This window comes from Lycorma delicatula, chromosome 4 (assembly GCF_047948215.1).
Source record: "Lycorma delicatula isolate Av1 chromosome 4, ASM4794821v1, whole genome shotgun sequence".
In the NCBI taxonomy this organism is placed as follows: Eukaryota; Metazoa; Arthropoda; class Insecta; order Hemiptera; family Fulgoridae; genus Lycorma; species Lycorma delicatula.
This window is the reverse complement of record NC_134458.1, coordinates 58969462-58990410: the sequence shown is the minus strand read 5'-3', so window position 1 is coordinate 58990410 and position 20949 is coordinate 58969462. Positions and strand designations below refer to the sequence as shown.

The following is a 20949-nucleotide window of genomic DNA, read 5'->3' as shown; positions in this document are numbered from 1 at the left end:
CATTCATTAGTCACAAAGATAAGACAATACTATTTATAATAATAGATAATCTCTATAAATCACACCATAGAAAGAGAAATCATGTACACTGACACGCATGTATATTAATACGCATAGCAGTTAACACTAACCGAATATTGTAACATTTAGATTTCAGACATAATTCATAAATAACAAGAAATCAACATGCTTGAATAATATAAAATTTACAAACGCACTAAATTTAACAAAAACATATACTGATTTAAAATGCATTATTGAACTATATATTACAATTCTTCCTACTCGCTTTAAGACAGCAGATTAATGACTTTGCCATCAGTAATTCCACTGAAGAAAGAGCTCCATTATTAGTTTTGGAAGAAAAATTTTCACATACCTCAAAAGTTTGTTATTAATAATTTTACAAGTGTTATCATGTTTTGCTGTGCTGATCAACAAATGTAAATAAATAATACTGGAAAAAACAGTATCAGAAAATCACAACTTAAAATGAGAAGAATGTAAATTTGCACTCAAGTTTGTAAGGCAGAATACTTTATAGCTAAAAAAAAGCAGATTATTTAAAAAAAAGTATCATAATTCTGAAATGTTGAATAATGAGCTAATGAAAATTTTATCAGAACTTCAATAAACACAATAATTATAAAGATCTGTACCCAAACATTCATTTGTGAAGTCTAAATTTCACAATATTTAACTTAAAATTTAAGAAAACTAGGATTAATAATAATAAAAAAACACATGTTTAATGGATAACCACACCTTTAATTTAATGATTATTATAATTATATATATATATATAAAACAATGTTTAATACAATTATATTTATATTTAAGCATCAGCTATTACATATCAGCTTTCACATAAAATCAATTTAGGAAAACAGGAAATAAGATTGCACTAAATTAGATTTAAAATTACAAAAAAATTAAGAAAATATTTTAAAAGTAATAGTAAACAGTGACAGCCAGTTACTATTTGAGAAAGCATTCTAGCTAACAAATAAATGCTGAATAAATAGATATAAAATATTTATTAAATTTGCCTTTTGTTGTCATTTCATCCTTAATTTAAAAGTTTATTTAAAGCTTAAGCACTTTAGGAAACTGATTTCTGTAACATTCTGGTGTAGCACAGTAACTGTGGAAAAATTCTAGAGAATTATTTTTGACAAATATAGAAAATATCTAGTTTACCGTTATGTTATTAATGATTTAATGGCATAAATAATTAAATAATGCACAATGTAATAAATTTATATTATTTCTGCAGAGTTCTGTTGAGAAATGAACTTAATTAAAACAATAATTCATGTAAATAAAATATATAATTTACTCTTAAAAATTAATCAAATGTGTAAACAATTTCTAATGGAAAGGAAATAAAATTTTTATACTACACACAGATAGATAATATGACGATAACTGTAAACAAATATATTAACAAAGACAAAGCTACAGTTATTCCTTACAGAAATGAATATATTAAAACATGCTCACAGTAAAACTAGTCAAAGGAATAAAGTGATTTTAAAAACTTTAAGAAACAAGATTACACACAATTTAGTCGATACAGTAAGCTCCCTGATATTGTACAGTGACTTCATAAATTCCTGTTTTTTTTATTTTATGTTTTTGCAATTTTCTTATCTTCTTGTCTACATCTTTTAATAAAAGGAATGTAATCAATTCTCAAAGTATATTAATTATTTAAATCACCATATACCCACATGTATGAAGCACTTAAAAGAAGCCTATCGATAATGTTTGAATGATTAAAAATGTTATGAACTGATTGTGCCTAACTTCTTTATAATACCTTTAAATTTAATTATTAAATCTTAAGGTTTAATCATATATTTTACAGTTTTATCACTGACTGTGTAAATCGATAAGATTTTATAGTCAGTTTATGTCAAGAAAACTTGACATAAACGTTACCGATTATGAAGTTCATTTCATTACTCACTTTTAGAATTAACATATTCTGTGAAATGAAAATAGGGATTTATCTCTCTCATAAATGAGAAGTTGAAAAAAAAATGGCTATTGTCAATAGGTCAGATAGTTGATAATCATAAACAGAAAATACAGTAAAACATTACAATGCACAACACAATGTAAATTCATTTGTTTCTCTATTTAACTAATCACAGTGTGATAAATTTATGTAACCATCCACAAATATCGCTTCTGATCATTTCTTGATGACACAAAGTTATCGGCTGTGCATTTCCTTTACATATAACCGTTGTAGTTACATTGGTTGGATTACTTAAGTTGCTATAGAGCAATGGCTTGGTCCAGGAAGAAATAATAATCTTCGATTTGTTAAGAGGGTGGCAATACTGAATGAAACTATACTAAGCAAATTAGTAAGACGATTTTTTTAAAGTGAGATTGATTGTAAGGTAATAAGCCACTAACAGGATGGTTTTAGCTGCTAATGGAGAAATATTTACCTAAATTATAGGAAAGGTTCAGCAAACTTAGACTAGCAGACAAATCAGCTAACACTCTGACCGATGGAAAATTTCCTGATGAATGAGCAGAAAATAAAGTAATACATGCTGCTTTGGGATTTTTAAAACATTTGAGTAAGATGTGCTTAAAGTAATGAACTGAAAAATTGTATAATAGCTTCTTCATGTTCATAAATGCTAATTTACATACTAATTACATAGAAAATTATTTAAACTATGCTTGACTGGTTATACTTGTTCCAATTTTTATTTTATAGTGGTTTTACAACAGAAAATTAATTATTTTTTAGAATCTCATAATTATGCAGACAGGTTAGGTATAATAACAACAATAAAAGTAATTTGTAATAATTAAATAGATATAATTATGAACATAATTTTATAAAAAATGTTGCCCAGTTTGTTGCAATCAAGAGCTACCCATAAACACACCAACTTCAATGCAAATATATTAGTTCACATAATAAACTTTTCAAATCCATATTTTCAATCGATTATTAAAATAGTACCTCAGACTGATAGTTTGTATTTAACAAATAATAAATGTAATACATTGCCCAGGACAGTATTTTAGGAACTGAAGATGTATCCATGGGTTCAAAAAGCACTTTTTATATAAAGCAGTAATTTTGTATTGAGCTTGTTGTTAATTTTGTTTGCGGGTGGTTTTATTGGAAGTTATTAATTATAGATATAATGAGTACAATATTTACTTTCTCTTATTTTAGCAAAATAAGGCTATGAAAAGTTTTCACTAGTCATCATCATCATCATCATTTAAAGAGGTAGTACCATCTGCTAACTCTGCTTTACGACGAGCTTTAGCTAGTTTTTCACATAATTCCAGAGTCCTAGTTGTTTTGTACTGAAATCATCAAAACATTAAATAGAATTAAAACACATATACATAACATGTTACGGTACTAGATACATAATCAAATTCTACAATTTAAGAAAGACTGACTTTTATCAATACTTTTAATTTGCAAAATAAATGTTATTTTTAACTACTTTCCTTTATTTTATTTTGTTTGGTTTATTCTAGTCTTCCTGTTAGTGAGTAATTTTCATAAAAATTAAAATAATGAGGAAAAAAAAATTAAAGTGACTTAAATAAAATATAGTTAAATAAACAAAAAAATTAATTTTTAGAAAACCTGCTCAAAATACTTTGTGAATTTCTTAGTATTAGCTCAAATATTTCAATGCTTATTATTCTGTTCTTGTGGAGCATTTTTTTTTTTAAATAAAAGAAAAATATTTACTTTGAGAAGAAAACAATGGTTCAGTTAATAATTAATTACAAAGGAGGTTGTAAGGGCTATTGAAAATTTAAGTGAAAACTCACAGGAAGTGGGACTAAAGATCAACCAAGAAAAAATAGATGTACATTAGTGGTCAGTGACAAACATGAGGGAGGCAGGTAGGTCACAGAGTTAGTGCTAAAAAAGCACAGTTCTTTTTTAACTATTGGAAGCACAATGCACTGTAAAATAATATAGCAAAGGAAATATTGATGTGAAGATCTGGTGAGATATGTTTCTATACCCTAAATAAAATGTTCAGCCCAAAAATTCTTCTTGAAATGCTAAATTAGGGTTGTATAAAACAATTGTAACACTGTTTATGGATGGAAATGTGTACACAAGGTAAAAAATTCTAGAAAAAGATTTTGGGCCATTAGAAGACAATGGTTAGTATAGATGGAGGAAAATAATGAAAAACCATGAACTATTTGAGATGAGATAGCAACAATAAAGAACAAAATTGTTTTCTCAGTTCAGCGGTTGGGATGTCTTCTGAAGAGAGAAGAAAGAATGATATAGCGTAGGAGTAGGAATAATAATGAATAAAACATCCCCTTGGTTAGTGAATCTGGCTGTCGAAGAATGTATACAAAATACAAAAGTAAACTATATATATATATATTCATATTGACCACTGTGATAATAAAATTGAATATTATCTAAAATATAAACTACCAAAATTACTTTTGAGCATGAGAATGATTGTTATTTACAAACAGAAGGTTTATCAATGAGATCATAGCTGCTCTTTTGTCTGAAATATTTATACAAAAATTTGAAAATAATATAGTTCACAGCATATTACATTCACACACAAAAAAAATTGTTAAGATATATAAATTATATTTTAATCTTATGTAACCCACGTATAAATAACAAACATTTGATCATTTTTAAATAAACTTAAAAATTACAATAACAATTTACATACGAAATAGAAAATAAAACAAAAATATACATTAATTTTAGATATTGAAATCAAAACAAACATAAACAATATAATAGGCACATCAGTTTATAGAAAACCCAAAACAAATAATATTGTAATCATTCAAATTCTAACCACTCATGGTCACAAAAGATTAATACATATAAAAGTATGATGTTTGGAGCTAATCATTATACAAAAAAAAAAAAATAATAAACTCAAAAAAGAAATATATGAAATAAAACAAATAGCAATAACACTGATAGAACAAAAAATGTTTTTAATGTTTGTTTAAGTGTGATACCATTTCTTAAATTGCTTTTTTGCGTACATTACAGATCTGTAAATACAATTTTTCTATCACCATTAATTTTAAATCAATTACGCTTCAAAAAAAAATTATGGGAAAATATAGTTAAAATCTGTAAAATTTATAATTTTTCATGGACATACCTGTGTTAGAATGAGTTTGCTGATGCTTTTCTTTTATAAATAGCATCAGGCACATCCCAAATTAATGTCCAACAGTAATCGGCTAGCATGTTAGTATTCCATTTCCCTTTATAGTGGCTTTCCATCACCGAAATGTCTTGGTAGAAACGTTCACCATGTTTGTCACTTATGTCTCCAAGGGGTTTGGGAAAAAATCCAGATGTGAGTGGAAGAAATGTATTTTCAAAGACTCATTACATCCCATAGCTCTGTATGAAGTAAGAAGTTGATTAACAATATCGTGGTAATTTTCAGATTTTTGTTTGCCGAGAAACATTCTGCAAATATCTTTAAATGAAGCCCAAGCTGCACTTTCTACATTAATTAACATTGAGTTAAATACATCTTTGACCATCATCAAAGATGATTGAGCATCATCTTTGACCAACTCTCTTATTTGGGACCAACAAATATTCCTTCTTTAATTTTTCCTTCACTTCCATTCGGAAATTTCTACCTGAAGTACAAAAATCCGGGACTATCCTTCTTCATTGCTTTTACAAAATTATTCATTAGTCCTAGTTTGATATAGAGAGAGGGTAAAAATATTTTTTTGAGTTCAACTAAGGGCTCATGAATAATATTTTTCCCATTTGGAGTTAAGTTGTCTTGTTTCTTCCACTTTTTAGTAACATAATGTTTATCCCTAGCTCAGCTGTCCCATTCGCAAAGAAAACACATGTACTTTGTATAGCCTAACTGCATCGTGCCTAACAAAATAGCTATAACTTTCAAATACCACATATGTTCCAGCTATGTTTTTTATAATTTATTTTTCAATACCGTCTTTCATCACATCGTATGTCACTTTCAAATTAATACCATAAGCGATTGGTATCGAAGGATATTTGTTACCGTTGTGTAGCAGAATCACTTTTAAACTATACTTGGACGAATCATTGAAAAGGCACCTATCCTAAGGTTTATGAACTTGTTCTAAGTGCAACATAAGCTCATAAATATTTGTGCAATAAACCAAATTATTTTCATCAATAAAGAACTGAGAAAGTTCTTTATGTCAGCTTCGCAAGCCCAAAGTTTTTGCATTTTTTTAATGTAGTTTACAATTTTGCAGTCTTGATCCTAACAGTTCAGCTTGGTTTTTTGATAAATTTAAATACTTAACGAAGTCATTTAATTCACTTTGTGATACAAGGTGTGGCCTATTGGAAGATAAATCAAAATTATTGTTGTCTTCTTCAGTACTGCCCGATTCTTCATCACTGCTTTCGAAACACATTCACAGGTGGCTCAGGAACTGGAATAATTTCACTGTGAGGTACAGGCCTGATTGCAGATTGTAATGAAGGATATTTTACATTATGTTTAGATATTTTAGAAATTCTAAACACACTTGTTAAACAAAAGTTACAATCGGTTACATGATCCTTTGGTTCACCCAAATCATAGGTATACCAAATGGCAAAGCCTTCTGTGTACCTTTCAGCCATTCTCTTAAATATACAGAACAATTAGTGCATACTACATGAGGAGCCCACGTCTTATTCAGATCACCAATTTTACACTGAAAGTATAAATGATATGTTTTTTTAATTAAAGGTGTAATGTTTTTTCTATTTGATTTTACAGTAAACTCACATACACAACAAAAGCCATCTGCATTATCTACACTATTTCGAGGTATTATGACACTGCACTGTTAACAAACTTAAGACTGAAAAATAGTATTTCATTCCTAAACCCAGTGCTTAATACAAACAACACAGCTGTGTTTTCAGCTACATGTTTTGATCTGCACAGACATGATTAATCTTATATATGAAAGCTCACTCTTCAGTATTAGATATGATGTCATAATATGTGACTATGATACGATTTAATTCTTTGTCTAGTATTGTTTATTTACAGCATACAAATTATGTTAACAATGATAAACAATAAAAATCAGCTAACAAAATACAATATAGGAGCTTAAGATGCTAACAATATGTTGAAAAATGAAAACAATCCTTTATTTAAAATTTTTCAAAAATGATGGGAATAGAAACAAACATTTTGAGTTCATATTCGTTTTCAGCATCAAAAACAGATTAAAATCATGTATCCCATGTTAGGAATCAAAAATTATGTTTGTCAGTATAATTAATGGTTTTGAGGATGAAAATAATAGAAAAGATTTATAAAAAGCGGAATAAAAATAATAAGATAATAGGCTATTCGACTGGTTTCTATAAACCAACTCAGATTATTTATTGATGTTTATCGGGCCCACAAAACATGGTTACTTTTAATTCTTTCATGTATTTCTTCAAAAAATAGAAAATAAATTGGATTATTTAAATAAGCCGCTAAAACGCTATCTTGAGCAATATGGCATCAGACTGGCTTCAGTGATGTCACACATCAGTAATACAAATCTAGTCACAAGCTCAGTTAGCTTTCTACTGTTTGTGTTATTTTTTTACTGTGATTTACCCCAAAAAAAATGAGTTACAAATGATGTGTAGTGCAGAAATACATCAATAAAGACACCGGAATAAATATTTGTTTTGCAAAGGAAATATAACTATTATAAACACGAAATTGCTGTATAACTAACTCGATACTTTTTGTTCAAGAAATGCCCATAGTCGGTCTGTTAGATAGCGCCACCAAAAGGAGAAATAAATAAATGGTACATATCTTTTCTTTTTAAATACATACATTGTACTGGAATATCATTAAAATAATTCAATGATACTGTAATAATAAAATAAAATAAAGTGTTTTTTGAGTACAGTAGTTTACTGTATAACTTAACAAGAACCTAACCTCTATTTCTGCATTAAATGTGTTTCAATTTATGCAATTTCATTACACGTGGAAACTTTCCGGAATGTAACACTCGCATACACTTATGGTGTACTGTATAAGAAATTTATATAAATAACTAAATCTAAAAGTATAAATATAATCGAACCAATCTTAACCTACAATCGCTAGTCAAGGTTAGCGAGCGTAGGTTAAGTTTGGTTAGATTATATTTATAATTTATTTATTAAATAAAGTTAATTATAATTTTAATTTACTCTTTGGTACACAAAGCTCTTCAGATGTCCCCATAAAAAGAAGTCACAGACTGAAAACTCTGGAGACTGGGGTGGCCAAGCGACATCAGCGGTCCTTGAACTTATGCGATCCCCAAATAAATGTCTCACTGCTGCCATAGACTGTCAGGCAGTGTGTGAGGTGACTCTATCCTGTTGAAACCAGATGTGCTGAAGGTCAAGGTTTGCAAGAGAATGGAGCCTAGGAGAAAAAATGGTCTCTAGCATATTGACATAAAGTTAAGACATCACAGTGACAGCAGAGCTCCCTTCATCTTCAAAGAAGTAAATTTCACAAAATTGCAGATGCAATACACAATCATTAGGTTTCAGTGCTTGGACAATTTGAATGAAATTCTGAATGGATGAAAATCCTTACTTCTTTGTAAGGATGAAATTTCAGGTGAGAATATTCTTTGCATGCTTCAATGTTAGAGTTCCAAGAGGCAGTTTTCCGCACCCAACGACAAGGACTCCTTACCACTACAGCTTTCACGGCATCAATGTTTTCTAGCATATGTACAGAGAAAACACACTCACTAGGTTTTTTCAAAGCCGAACCGAACCAGTCTCTTCAAAGTTAAGAACCAAGTTTTGATTGTGTGTGAAGAAGAAACTTGACAATGGGGCAGGATCTCATACTGTTGCCAAAATATCCTTTGTGCAGCTGTCATACTGTCACCATGTTGGTAAAATGCCCTTATGGCAACTGCACGCTCAACACAATTCCACTGATCCATCACAACTAAATGTCCGTTACTGCTCTAAAGTTTAACATCTTTTTTCCACTTGTGACACATGTAGGGCTGCCAACATCAAATTCAAAACTTCCTGTTTCTCTGCGCCACCCATTATTAGTGACTGCAGAATAATTTAGAGATTTTAGAAGTGTGTAATAATGATAAAAAATGAATATACTCAAGAAATATTACATTTATAAATATAAAATTAAGAACCACCAGATCATATTCGAAGATGATGATTTAATTAAAAATATAATAAAATTATAATCTAATAGCATAACGACAGAAAAAATGAAAATAATACATTTTAAAGATTACCTCATTCCAATACTGAATAACAAAATCTGCATATGAACTCATAACAATATTTCAAAACAGGGAACAATTAAATAAAATAAAAGATTTTTTAAAGAATTATAGAATTCAATGCAAAGTGCAAATGTGGGACACCACAAAAATCTCGATTCTTGGAAATTAATATAGAAAGTTTAAGTTATCTAATTACTGTGTTTTGGTGATTTAGATTTCAGGTAATATATTTATAAATACCACCTGTATTCTCAATTAACACCTTCATATATATATATACATTATTTTAAATATTTTTTATTTTATTTTTAATTAAAAATATTAAACAGTGAAGAGACGGTAAGGACTTGATAAAACCCTATATACAATGTAAAATAATAAATACAAATAATACAAAATAAATATATAAAATATATTTATTTTATTAGATCAACCTAAGTACAGAATAAATGACTTGCCTCATTCCACTATATATGCAGGAGCGCTTTTGCGATTTACTTGGCAGCTGCATTACATATTCATATATTTATTTTAAATTACATTAAAAACTTCACAAAATATAATAACAAATCATTCATTTATTAATTTTATTTAAAGCCTTTAATCTTTTTATTCTTTTACTTTTTTATTCTAAGAATTTAAACTTTTATTCATGTAAATTGTATATGGTGGAATAAGGTAAGTCATCCTACTTTATTCATTTATTCTGTACTTAGGTTGATCTAATAAAATAAATATATTTGCATATAGTACAGTGGATTATGATTCTTAAAAGAAATGATTTAAAAAAATAATAAGTATAAATGGAAAATATCAATTTAATTGATATTTTCCATCTATTTTACTATCTTTTCCCCTTTTCCAAAGTAAATTTTGTTAGAGAAAATTTTTTACTTTTATGCTTATTTAAATTTTTTTGATTAATCCAATTTTTATTATAAGATTAAGACACTCACAGTTATTTAGTAGCATTACACATCTGAAATTTGATATCAATATATTTATATTTGTTTGAAATTTAATTTTTGTGCAGAGCAGTTTCACATTTTAAGGTCATTCAACCTTTAAAATTTTATACAATCTTAGTTCCAAGTGTTTATTATCTATTTTATTTACAATATCCCATTTGGTTTTATACATTTCAGTATAAATGTTTCTATAATACAATGAAAGATAAACTGAACAAATCAAACACACTACGTGGAACATAAATCAGAGGATTAAATGAAATGAATTAAAAAAAAAGAAGACATTTTGGCAAACATAACCAAACTACTAAACTTCACCTTAGGAGAACAGAAACAACACAAAACTCAAAAAGGAAAAGAGGAATCATACCTTAGTTTATCTAGTCAATGAGAGTGATACTAAACCAATAAAACTCACAGTAGTTGAGCTCAGTTTTCTGTGTGAACCGGCCTTAACAGACTAACACATAATAGACAGGTACAAAGAAGTATGTCAAACCATATAAATTACTGATGGCCAAAGGAAAAAAGCAAACATTAATATCCACAAAAAATATGCAATACTTTAAAGATATTCACTTTTTTAAATAAGAAAAGTTTACACAAATGAGAATTGTATTTGTAATACACACATTTTTTTTACTACTTACACCAGAGATATTTCTTTGAAGTAAAAGATAATGGTACAGTCGTTTGCCTTGCTCTACTCCACAATGCTCCTGTAGCTGCTGTTTGGTTAAAGTGAACAATTCCTCTCCTTTCATGCCTTTAAACTGCTTGCAAGTCCTAAATCCAACATAGTTTTTCAGAAATATTAAGGTAAATGGATATATCCTAAAACCCCTCTCATGAAGAATAAATATACAAATAAAATATACCGAATTTCACATTTAGCAGTAAGCTGAAAGAATACTTTTACCTTTTTCAGCAAATATGCTTTTTCAAGGCTTTACTCCATCTTCAATTCCTTTTGCTATCCAATGTTAAATTTTTTTGTGTTAAATTATTAAAAGCACTTAATGTTTAGTGCAGTGACTATTATCTTTTTGGTTATTATCACTTTCAAAATTTCCAGGGTAACTGATTTAATCACTCTTCCTCTGCAAGTTTATAAAAACGTACCTTCCTAGTAATCTATTTGGGGATTCAACACATTATATTTTTCTTTTTTTGTCTATTAAAGTCAATAAAATACTGCAATGGAATTCTCTGGAAACAGATAACGCACCATAAATAATACTGTAAGTGATGGTTATTACATTATGCTCATCTTGTGTTATGCTAATAGTGTACAATGTATTTTTATGTTAAAAGTGTTCTGATGTTTTAAGTTATTTTCACAAAATTAGAATGAACATTTTATACAGCAATATTATGGTTGTTACAATATTTTTCTTATTACTTCAACGTTATTATAAAAAGGGTGTTCAAAAGGTGACAAAACCTTATGGAAGAATGTTTCCATCTTTTGTTGCAGGTTTAATTGAGGAAAAATAGGTTACAGTATGCAGCAGAGAACATTAATTATCTCTCAGTATATTTGATGTGCCAGTTATACCCAGACCCAGAATGCCTTCAAAAAAACGTATGGTGTGGATGCACCAAACAAGTCCTCCATCAAGCGCCTCTACCACAGGTTCTAAGGAACAGGGAATGTGGTATATAAAGCCAAAAGTGGTTGACCAAAATTGCTAACACCAGAAAAGTTGATCAATGTGCAAGCTGCATATTCTATTAGTCTCAAGAAGTCTTTGCGACACCTATCTAGTCAGTCTGGTCTCTCCGTTGGTCCAACAGAGAGACCAGTGTTTAAAGATGCATCCATACAAAAGTCATGTTGTTAACGAGTTGTTACCTGCAGACACTGGAAAACATGTAAATTTCTGTTAGTGGTTCATGTCAACTGTAATACCAGATGGAGAAGAAGTCAACGATTAGTTTTGGTTTGATAAGGCATGGTTCCACCTTGGATATGTGATTGCATAGAATTCATGCAATTTTCATGTGTACAGAAAATCCACATCAGCTGGACAAGTCTCCTCTGCACGGGACAAAAAGTGGGTGTTTGGTGTGCAAGGTCATGTAGGCAAATCTTCATGACATTCTTTCATGGCACAGTGAGCAGTGAGTGTTACATATAGATGGTGCAACAATTTATAAACACTATACTTGCAGACTGGCTAGAGTACATGTGGTTTCAGCCGGACAATTCTAAGGCTCGTGCAGCCAACAACAATATGACTTTCTTAGATCAGAGTTTTTATGGACATTTGAACATTTTTATGTGTATGTTTTCATGGATTTCAAAGAGGTAGTGGCTCGCTCAGTCTCCTGATTTATCTCCTCCCTGACTTTTTCCTAGGGTGACAGTTACATTTTCAGTGATATTCTCTTGCATTTATATTTAAACTAATCAGTAATCTGTAATTAATAAAGGTAATTCACATGAAGTTAAATAAAAAATTTGTTACTGTCATTAGGTTGTATCAGTTTTTCATGAATATGAATAATAACAAAAAAAGATGGAACACCATATGAAAAAACTGCTTACAAGTTTTCATGGCAATTACTGTTCAATTTTTTCCTAGTAATTTAAAATCATAATGTAAACTTACTAAACTTGTTACAAAGCCTACCGTTCAGAAAACTTCTTTTGTTCCAGCCACCTCTGAACTTCATCAGGGGTTGATGCAGAATTTATAAAAACTGGAGGAGTTCTAAGAATTTCAATTTTCCTTGAATGATTTCTTTCTTTCACCATAGAAAGGATATCTCTCAATTCTGTATTAAGTAAGTCTGCATCAGTAGGTTCTGACACTGAAACAAAATAAGATGAAAACCTAACAATCCCTTCATGAGATGACAGTTCAACCACAGTATACAAAATTACATTTTTCCTATACAGCAGTTCTACATAAAGGTGAGGTTGTTTCCTTTTAAGGAGATCTGCAATTACATCTTATATAGTGAAAACACAACTTTCCAAAACAGATTTAATTTTTAGATTTAGTAACTTATAATTAAATACCATTCATGCACGTTGATGAACCAGATAATCACTAGTGAGGTTTGGAATGTAGCCTTATACCTATCAACACAGGTTTGAGGAACCACCACACTGTTGCCTCAGATCCTTTTATTAAACATCCCTACCACAACCTATTTCCCACAAATGCGTACCAAGAATGAAAGAAAGACTAGTTCTGAATGGTTCAATTTTTTCACTAGCTTGGAAGTGTACTTATAAAGAACAGAGCTTCAACCTTCAGTGCCAACAAACTGAAGTGAATTTTTAACCCTTTTCCTTCACTTCATCTTTCTTAAGAAACAATAGGTCAAATTATACAAAATACCACTCAAATTATAACACATGCAATGGAAGATGTCTAAAAAGACTGTAGTTTTTTCACACAGTTTTCCTCATTAGAAGTTTAAAAATCGCCTTACTGTCAATATTTGAAGTTTTCTGGCACTATAGGAAAATTTATGTATAAAGTTTATATTGATTCTGAGTAAGATTTAAAATCAAAGTACTATAAGAGCAGTTTTATAATTTAAAGCTAATTTTGAAATTACAAAAACCCATACCACAAACATTCATTGTAGCCAGTCAATAAAGTTAAGACAAAAATACATATTCAAATGAAATGAATTACTAATTAGAATAAGGATATACCTTAAGGATAACCTTACTGCATTCTCCTGTTATTTCTAAAATGTTAAACATTTATACTTTGTTATAACAAAAAAAAAATCATTTTAACAGGCTATCTTTCCTTTTTACTAAACCTTTTTTTTTTTTAGTTGCATTTAATAAGTGTAACAGCAGATTCTTTATTACAATGCACTGAAGTACAAAAAAATATGCTACATAAGGCTTGCTTATTTCTGTTTTTAGTTATTCCAAGAACGTACAATAAAACTTAACTCTGTGATTAAACTGTATCACAGAGTTTAGAATATGATAATAAAAAACAAAGTTTTTCTTTTTTACTTTCTCCTACACCTGGCAAGCAACAAACAAATAACAAATTTATTTATTATCTATCATATAAAGCTGTAAAACCACAAATCCACTGTATTATAATAAGGAAAAATAATATAAATTATAATAATAAATAATTTTAAGATTTAAACAAATATAAAACACATGAATGTAAATGTTAATTTAGGCCATATTTTCCTCCTCATTGTAAGGTTTCTTCTTTACCTAGACAATTACTACACAATCTATCAATAATCTCAACTAAAGTAATTAAGTGTAGTCAACATTTAAGTATGAAAACAATAACTTGTCAGAGTATTAATTTTATATTTTAAGTAATCTGAAAAATAGCCTTTAATTTTCTATTAGCATTCTTCTTTAAATCTTCAAAAATGGTGACTACACTTTTATTTATTTATGGAAATGAGCTAATCATACTTCTATGCAGTAACTTTGTATAATTTTCAGAATGGAAGGAGCTGCTTTCATACTTCTTTGGAGACACTGTATTTTTTTTCTAAGTTACACTTTTCATCTCTGGTAAGTCTGTTAATTACCCCAATCAGAGACAGCAGTCCCTCTGTAGGTTGATTGTCCCATTCTTCTACCCTTAACCTTCATTTTTTCTTTCTTGGATAAGTACTATGGGGTTTATGCTACCTGGCACCCTGATTCCACCTATGGGTCCATGCTTTCATCTTCTAGCAACCAGTGGGGCAGGTGCTTTTTCATCAGGTCTCAGCTGGCTGGTGAACTAATTCCACTCTATGGTTCTGCCCAAGAGTTCAGATAGTTTCTGCGATTCTGTTCCCTGGTTGGGATTGCTAAAAAGCCAAACTAGCAGCCAAAGTATCCGTCAGGTTAAGCCAAGCCTCCTAATCATAAAATCTAAATCTAATAATAAACACACTTTTACAATTGCCTCAGAAATGTATTTCATCAAGTCCCATAAAATTTTTAAATTAATGACTTAACCTCTTGAGCAGAGGTTTTGCCTTATTCATGAACATAAGTTAGTTGTATTAATCTGATTTTCTTGTATGGTATTTAAAAAAATGGTAAAATGGTAAATTTTCAATTCAATCCATATAGTTTTTATATACATTCAAACTTTTCTTGAGACCAAATGGTCTGTTTTTAGGATTCTTTTTTATTATTTATAAGTTTCTCTGATGATCCCACAGCAAGTTTTTTTCTAGGTAAATTAAGTAGAAAAATCTTCTTTTTTTTGGACAAAAAGTTACAGCATCTACAGATGATATGAGGATATTTTTCATCATCCCTTTTAATTAGATCATTATAGCAAAATGATATACAGTCCAACGTCAATCTGTGATTTAAAGTATTTGTGTGAAAATTTTTTTAATTATTAGGAAAACTTAGAGTAAAAAAAACAATATATATTCCAGCAGTCCTCTTAACACAAGCTAACTCTAAGTAGATATGTTGTTTCTTTGCATTCATTTTTTTAATGAAGATACAGGATTTTGCCTTTGTATTTTTCGTAAATATTATTTTAATATATATTTTTTTGTAACATATTATTTAGAAGCAGTGCTCTTTACAAGCCTATCTGTAATTGAAATAAAAATAAAACTGTGTAATGTAAAATGAAATAATTAAAAACAGTAGTTAACAAATAAACAGACTAGAAGTTTGTGTAAAATTAAGGGTTAGTATGATGTTGGAAGCTGTTTTTAATTTGGTGCTGATTTCAATATCAAATTTTTAAATACTAAAACATATATATCCTTACTATGCAGTATTTTTTAAAAAAATTGTGAAGATTTAAAAAGATTTGTTTATTACTTTACTTTATTTACGTAATTACAAAGAGATATGAAAATAGAGAACAGTACACTTTATTAGGTGCTCAAGTATTTAAATTAATATAATCATTGTTAATTGTTAACAAATGTTAACAATTTTTTAATTACTTGAAAGAAGTATAAGCTGTGAAATTTGTACAGTTCAACTTTATCATCTACATGTTAATCATAATTTTTTAAATTATTCTTTAAGATTTATCAAAATAGTTGCTATCTTAGTAACTGGGTAGAACTTTTTTATTCACATTTCTCCTGAATGATTACTATAAAGTGTAATTTTATTATTTATCATAACACCTCTTTGTATTAAATAAAAAACAAATATGTCATAACATTTTCATACAGTTATGGAACCTGAAAGATTATAATCAAAAATCATTTGGATTTCTGTAATAACATTTTATCAAAAATTTCACACAGAATATATTGATTAGCTTAAGTAATTAAAAAGATGTCATTAATATTATAAAATCATTAAAGTAAGACTTACTCTGCGTTTCTAAGGGCTTATTTCTATTACTGTTATCGGATGGAGCATTTTCATTATATTTTGATGTAGCTACAGGATGCAATTCTGGAAAATTAAAAAAAGAGGAAGTACGGTTAACTAACAAACTATAGGTGTCTGAATATTTCTAGTGTTATACATAAAACTAATGTGTCATTAATATTTTAAAAATATAAAGTCTAACAACTTCATGTGTGCATCATTTCAGTATGTACACTCACAGTACTACTAACTCTTAACTTCCAGCAATTTTAAATGATGACTGTGTAGACCAATGCCTTGCAGGCTGCTAGCTCTATGTATATAGTAGCAAGAGTATAAGTATACATGTCAAATAAACAACTTAAGAAGTATTAGTTACAGTTACTATTATAATAAAATATTTACTCCCACAAGGTATCAGGAATTTACCAGGTAAGTATGTGCATAAAAGCTCTAATTTATCAGCATTCCTGAGAGTTCTGTATTTATCGTATTTTTTTTAGCTCAGTAACCTTTCTTAGGCTAGTTGTAGTAGACATATGGAGAATACACAGTAGGTCTGAAAAGTTCCCGAACTAAATTTCTGTAGTCGAACAAGTACCGCCATCTCTCAGACAACCAAGGAACTATGTAGTACAATGTCTGATAAGTATGTGTGCAATATTTCATCATGTTTCATCACTCCAGTCTCAAGTTACATTCGGCCGCATACGTTGTGTTCATGTTACCTTGTGCAAGCTCGCAACATGGAACAGAGAAGCACAATAAAATTTTGTGTTCGACTTCAAAAATCTTTCGTTGAAACTTATTTTATGATACAGCAAGCATTCAGTGATGAAGCCACATCTTGTACTACAACATACACATGGTGGAAGCGGTTTAAAGACGGTAGAGAGCCATTGGATGATGACGAACAAAGCGGAAGGCCATCAACAGCTGTTCAGATGACAATGTTGTGAAAGTGTGCACGCTCCTGCTCAAACAACCTCATCTTACCCTTTGGGCCATAGCAGAAGAACTAAACATCGGTAAAGACACAGTACATACAATTCTAACAGAAAAAATCAACCACTGAAAGTTGTGCTCTCATTTCGTTCCACACTTTTTGACCAAAGAACAAAAACAGGCGCATCTTTCTTGCGTTCAAGACTTAGTTGAAACTGCCGATAGCGACCCAAATGTTTTGTGACTGGGGCTTCATGTAAATGTTTTGTAACTGGGGCTTCATGTATGATCTGCAAACAAAGCGTCAATCTGCTGCTTGGTTGAGTCCTGAAACACAAAGACCGGTGAAAGTCAGGTAGCAAAAATCAAGAGTGAAAACGACGTTGATTTCATTCTTCGACTCAAAGGGCCTGATTCATCATGAATTTGTCATAACTGATCAAACCGTGAATTCTAAATTCTATTTGGAAGCAATGAAACACCTGATGCATCGCATTCGTCAAATCCGGCTCAAGTACTTGGATCCAGGCAGTTGGACTCTCTTGCATTACAATGCCCCAGTACACATGGCAACAGTTTTAATACATTATTAAACTGCAAATCAAATCACTATCTCATCCCACCTGACTTGGCTCCAGCAGAATACTTCCTGTTCCCGAAACTCAAGTTGAAAATGAAAGGCTGCTTTTTCGATGACATTTTGGCCATCCAAAGGGCTTGCACCAAGCAGTTGAAGGCAATCCCACAAAGTGATTTCTCCAGAGCGTTTGACGAGCTCTACCAATGCTGCAACAAGTGTATAATTAGAGAAGGGTTCTATGTAGAGGACTGATGTGAATACATTCGTTTATCTTTAAATCTGTGTTTTTATTTAATTTAGTTCAAGAACTTTTCAGACATAAGGTTATGAAAAAGATAACATAAAATGATAATATTTTATTTGAATCTATAAAAGTAAGATTTATTTTGTATTAATTAATGTACATTTATAAAATCTGCTATATTCTTACTATGTATTCTGCAGCATCAAATATGTAAGATTAGCATTTAAATAGTAAGAAACCCCATCATTGATTGTGAATAATGTAACTATGTAGAATTTATGTTTAACTTAAATAAAAGTTATACTAATATAGATTTTGTAAAGAATATATTTAATAGTCATTCTCTTTTTAATTATCTGGAAAAATATCTCAACATGGTTATTGAATGAGCTGTACGACAGCTCAAAAGCACATTTGCAACTATCTATACACTTTACATGAAGCAAGTTGTTTTAAATAATTTTTTCAACACTAAGATATACCACTCAACCCAGGTAGCATGCTTAGAATATACAATAATCCACTCACCAATATCACAGCTCTGCAGAACTTCTTACACCTTCACACTTACAAAGAACAGCACAAAATACGTACATATAACAGATTTAATGCACAAATTGCAGGACAAAAAACTTTCAACATATAAATAAGTTCTTTTGATGATCATTCTAACTAAATCCGCTCTCCAACATAAAACTATTACAGATTGATTATTGTTATCAATCAAATTTTAATGTACATGTAAATTTACAAATACATGTGCACATACAAAGTAATAGACCCAGTATTTGACAAAAATTACAACGTAATTTTATAAACTGTACCTAAACAACCATCTGTGATGTTTTAGTATAAAAACCATTTTCAAAAATAATTTTATATCTAACTGTGTGCATTTTAATATACATATAATATTTAATTCTCATTTCTTAAATTAATATAAATATATTACTCATTTAGAATAATCATTAAATATTGTTAAGCAGTTCAGGATTTTGTTAACTGGTTTAATATGGTGACTGAATTCTATTAAAACATGTCTCATGATGTTAGACCAGAGTACACTAAAAATACCAAAGGCCAACTAGTTTTAACAAAACCATACTGCTGCAATACTAGTTTAGGTACGTGCAGGCTTCATTATTCCAGATTTCTATTTAGTAAGAGCTCAAATATATGGATTTGGTAATATCAGTTTATATATTTGCAATTACTGGTTGGCTTAAGGCTAATACTTAACATTTAAACTAAAAGAAAAACAACTGAGATGCTGATAACCAATGAAACTGCATCCACTGTATTTGGTATCGAAGAGAAGATAAAACAGTACAAGGTTTGATTTGCTAAAGCGTGGGTATCAAACTGGCAGCCCATGGGCCACAACTGGCCGACAATGGAATTTTTGTGTCCTGCCCAGTAATAAAAGGTTAAAGTAAATAATACTTTACAGGGGAAATAGCAAGTAGCCGTTGCAGTGATAATTTATCTGTATTGCCATTTTAATACTCTATAATGAGTAATACTTTCTCTGCACAAGTTATGATGCTGCTATGTCATGCACTGGTGATTAAGTTGCAAATGTAGCTTTTCTTACAATTTTATCAAAAAGATACTTAATTTAAACTAGTTTCTTTGTTATGATCTGTTGTCTTGTGTTTGTTATCTATATTTTAACAAATACGTAACAGTTTTAAAAATTTTTTAATTTTAATTTCAATCATGGAATTTATATATAGAAAATGTTGCTTACATCAGGTCAAAGAAAGAAAATTCCAAGAAAACTAGGAGCTGAACTATTTTTTTATGCAAGTGAATAGAAAAGTGCTTAATTTGTAAGGAAACTATTAACAGCTGATAAAGAATGCAACTTTAAACAGAATTATAACACTAATCACAAAGAACAATTATCAGGTTTTGAAGAAAAATTAAAAACGATGAAAAAAATCACTTCGCAGTCAACGTATTTAGAAAATTCATGAAAACTATATAATACTATATATGTAGCTAACTATACAATATATATATGTTGCTTAAGTTGCTGTATTTTTTTATGGTTGCGATAATAACATGAGGATCACTGAAGAATTGTTGGAAGTTATCCTTCTTCTTGGACTACAACTGGAGAAGATATTTTTGATGTTCTGTGGAGCATTTTAGAAAAGTGTAAGCTTCCACTTGATACAGATGTGTCTGTAAAAACTGTCAGTGCTAAATCAATGGCAGGTGAAAATTGAGGATTTGCATGAAAACTGATAATAAAATTATGAGCTGAATACTCAGATAAACCGAAGATTATGGCTTTTTACTGCCTTATTCAATAATGAGTTCTGTATTTAAAATGGCTAATGTATTGAAAACAGTGATAAAAACAATCAACTTTATTTGACCAAGAGCACTCAACCATTGGCAACTTCTTGTCTTAAAAGATCTGAATTCGACGATCTTCCTTATTATACAAAAGTTTAATGGTTGTCACACCACAAAGTTTTAAAAAGATTCTATATACTTTCGGAAGAAATGACTGCTTTTCTTGAGATGGAATTGTATTGGTTATAAAAATATCCTTCAAGGGTTAAGGATCTGGCATTTTTAACTG

At 29.7% G+C, this 20949-nt stretch overlaps 1 protein-coding gene across 4 annotated transcripts in view; it reads right to left on the bottom strand.

The window, feature by feature from the left end:
* Positions 1–784: 784 nt before the first annotated feature.
* The window catches only part of LOC142323434 (epidermal growth factor receptor kinase substrate 8-like), an 81383-nt gene continuing 61218 nt past the window's right edge, over positions 785–20949 (bottom strand). For 3 of the 4 annotated variants that reach the window (XM_075363044.1, XM_075363042.1, XM_075363045.1), the window contains 4 exons: positions 16585–16668; positions 12917–13097; positions 10931–11066; positions 785–3351 (listed from right to left, as the gene is read on the bottom strand). In XM_075363044.1, coding sequence (XP_075219159.1) covers positions 3241–3351; positions 10931–11066; positions 12917–13097; positions 16585–16668 — 512 coding nt within the window. In that variant the 3' untranslated portion in view covers positions 785–3240. The remainder of the gene's footprint in view (positions 3352–10930; positions 11067–12916; positions 13098–16584; positions 16669–20949) is intronic. The other variant, XM_075363041.1, reaches the window with a different exon arrangement.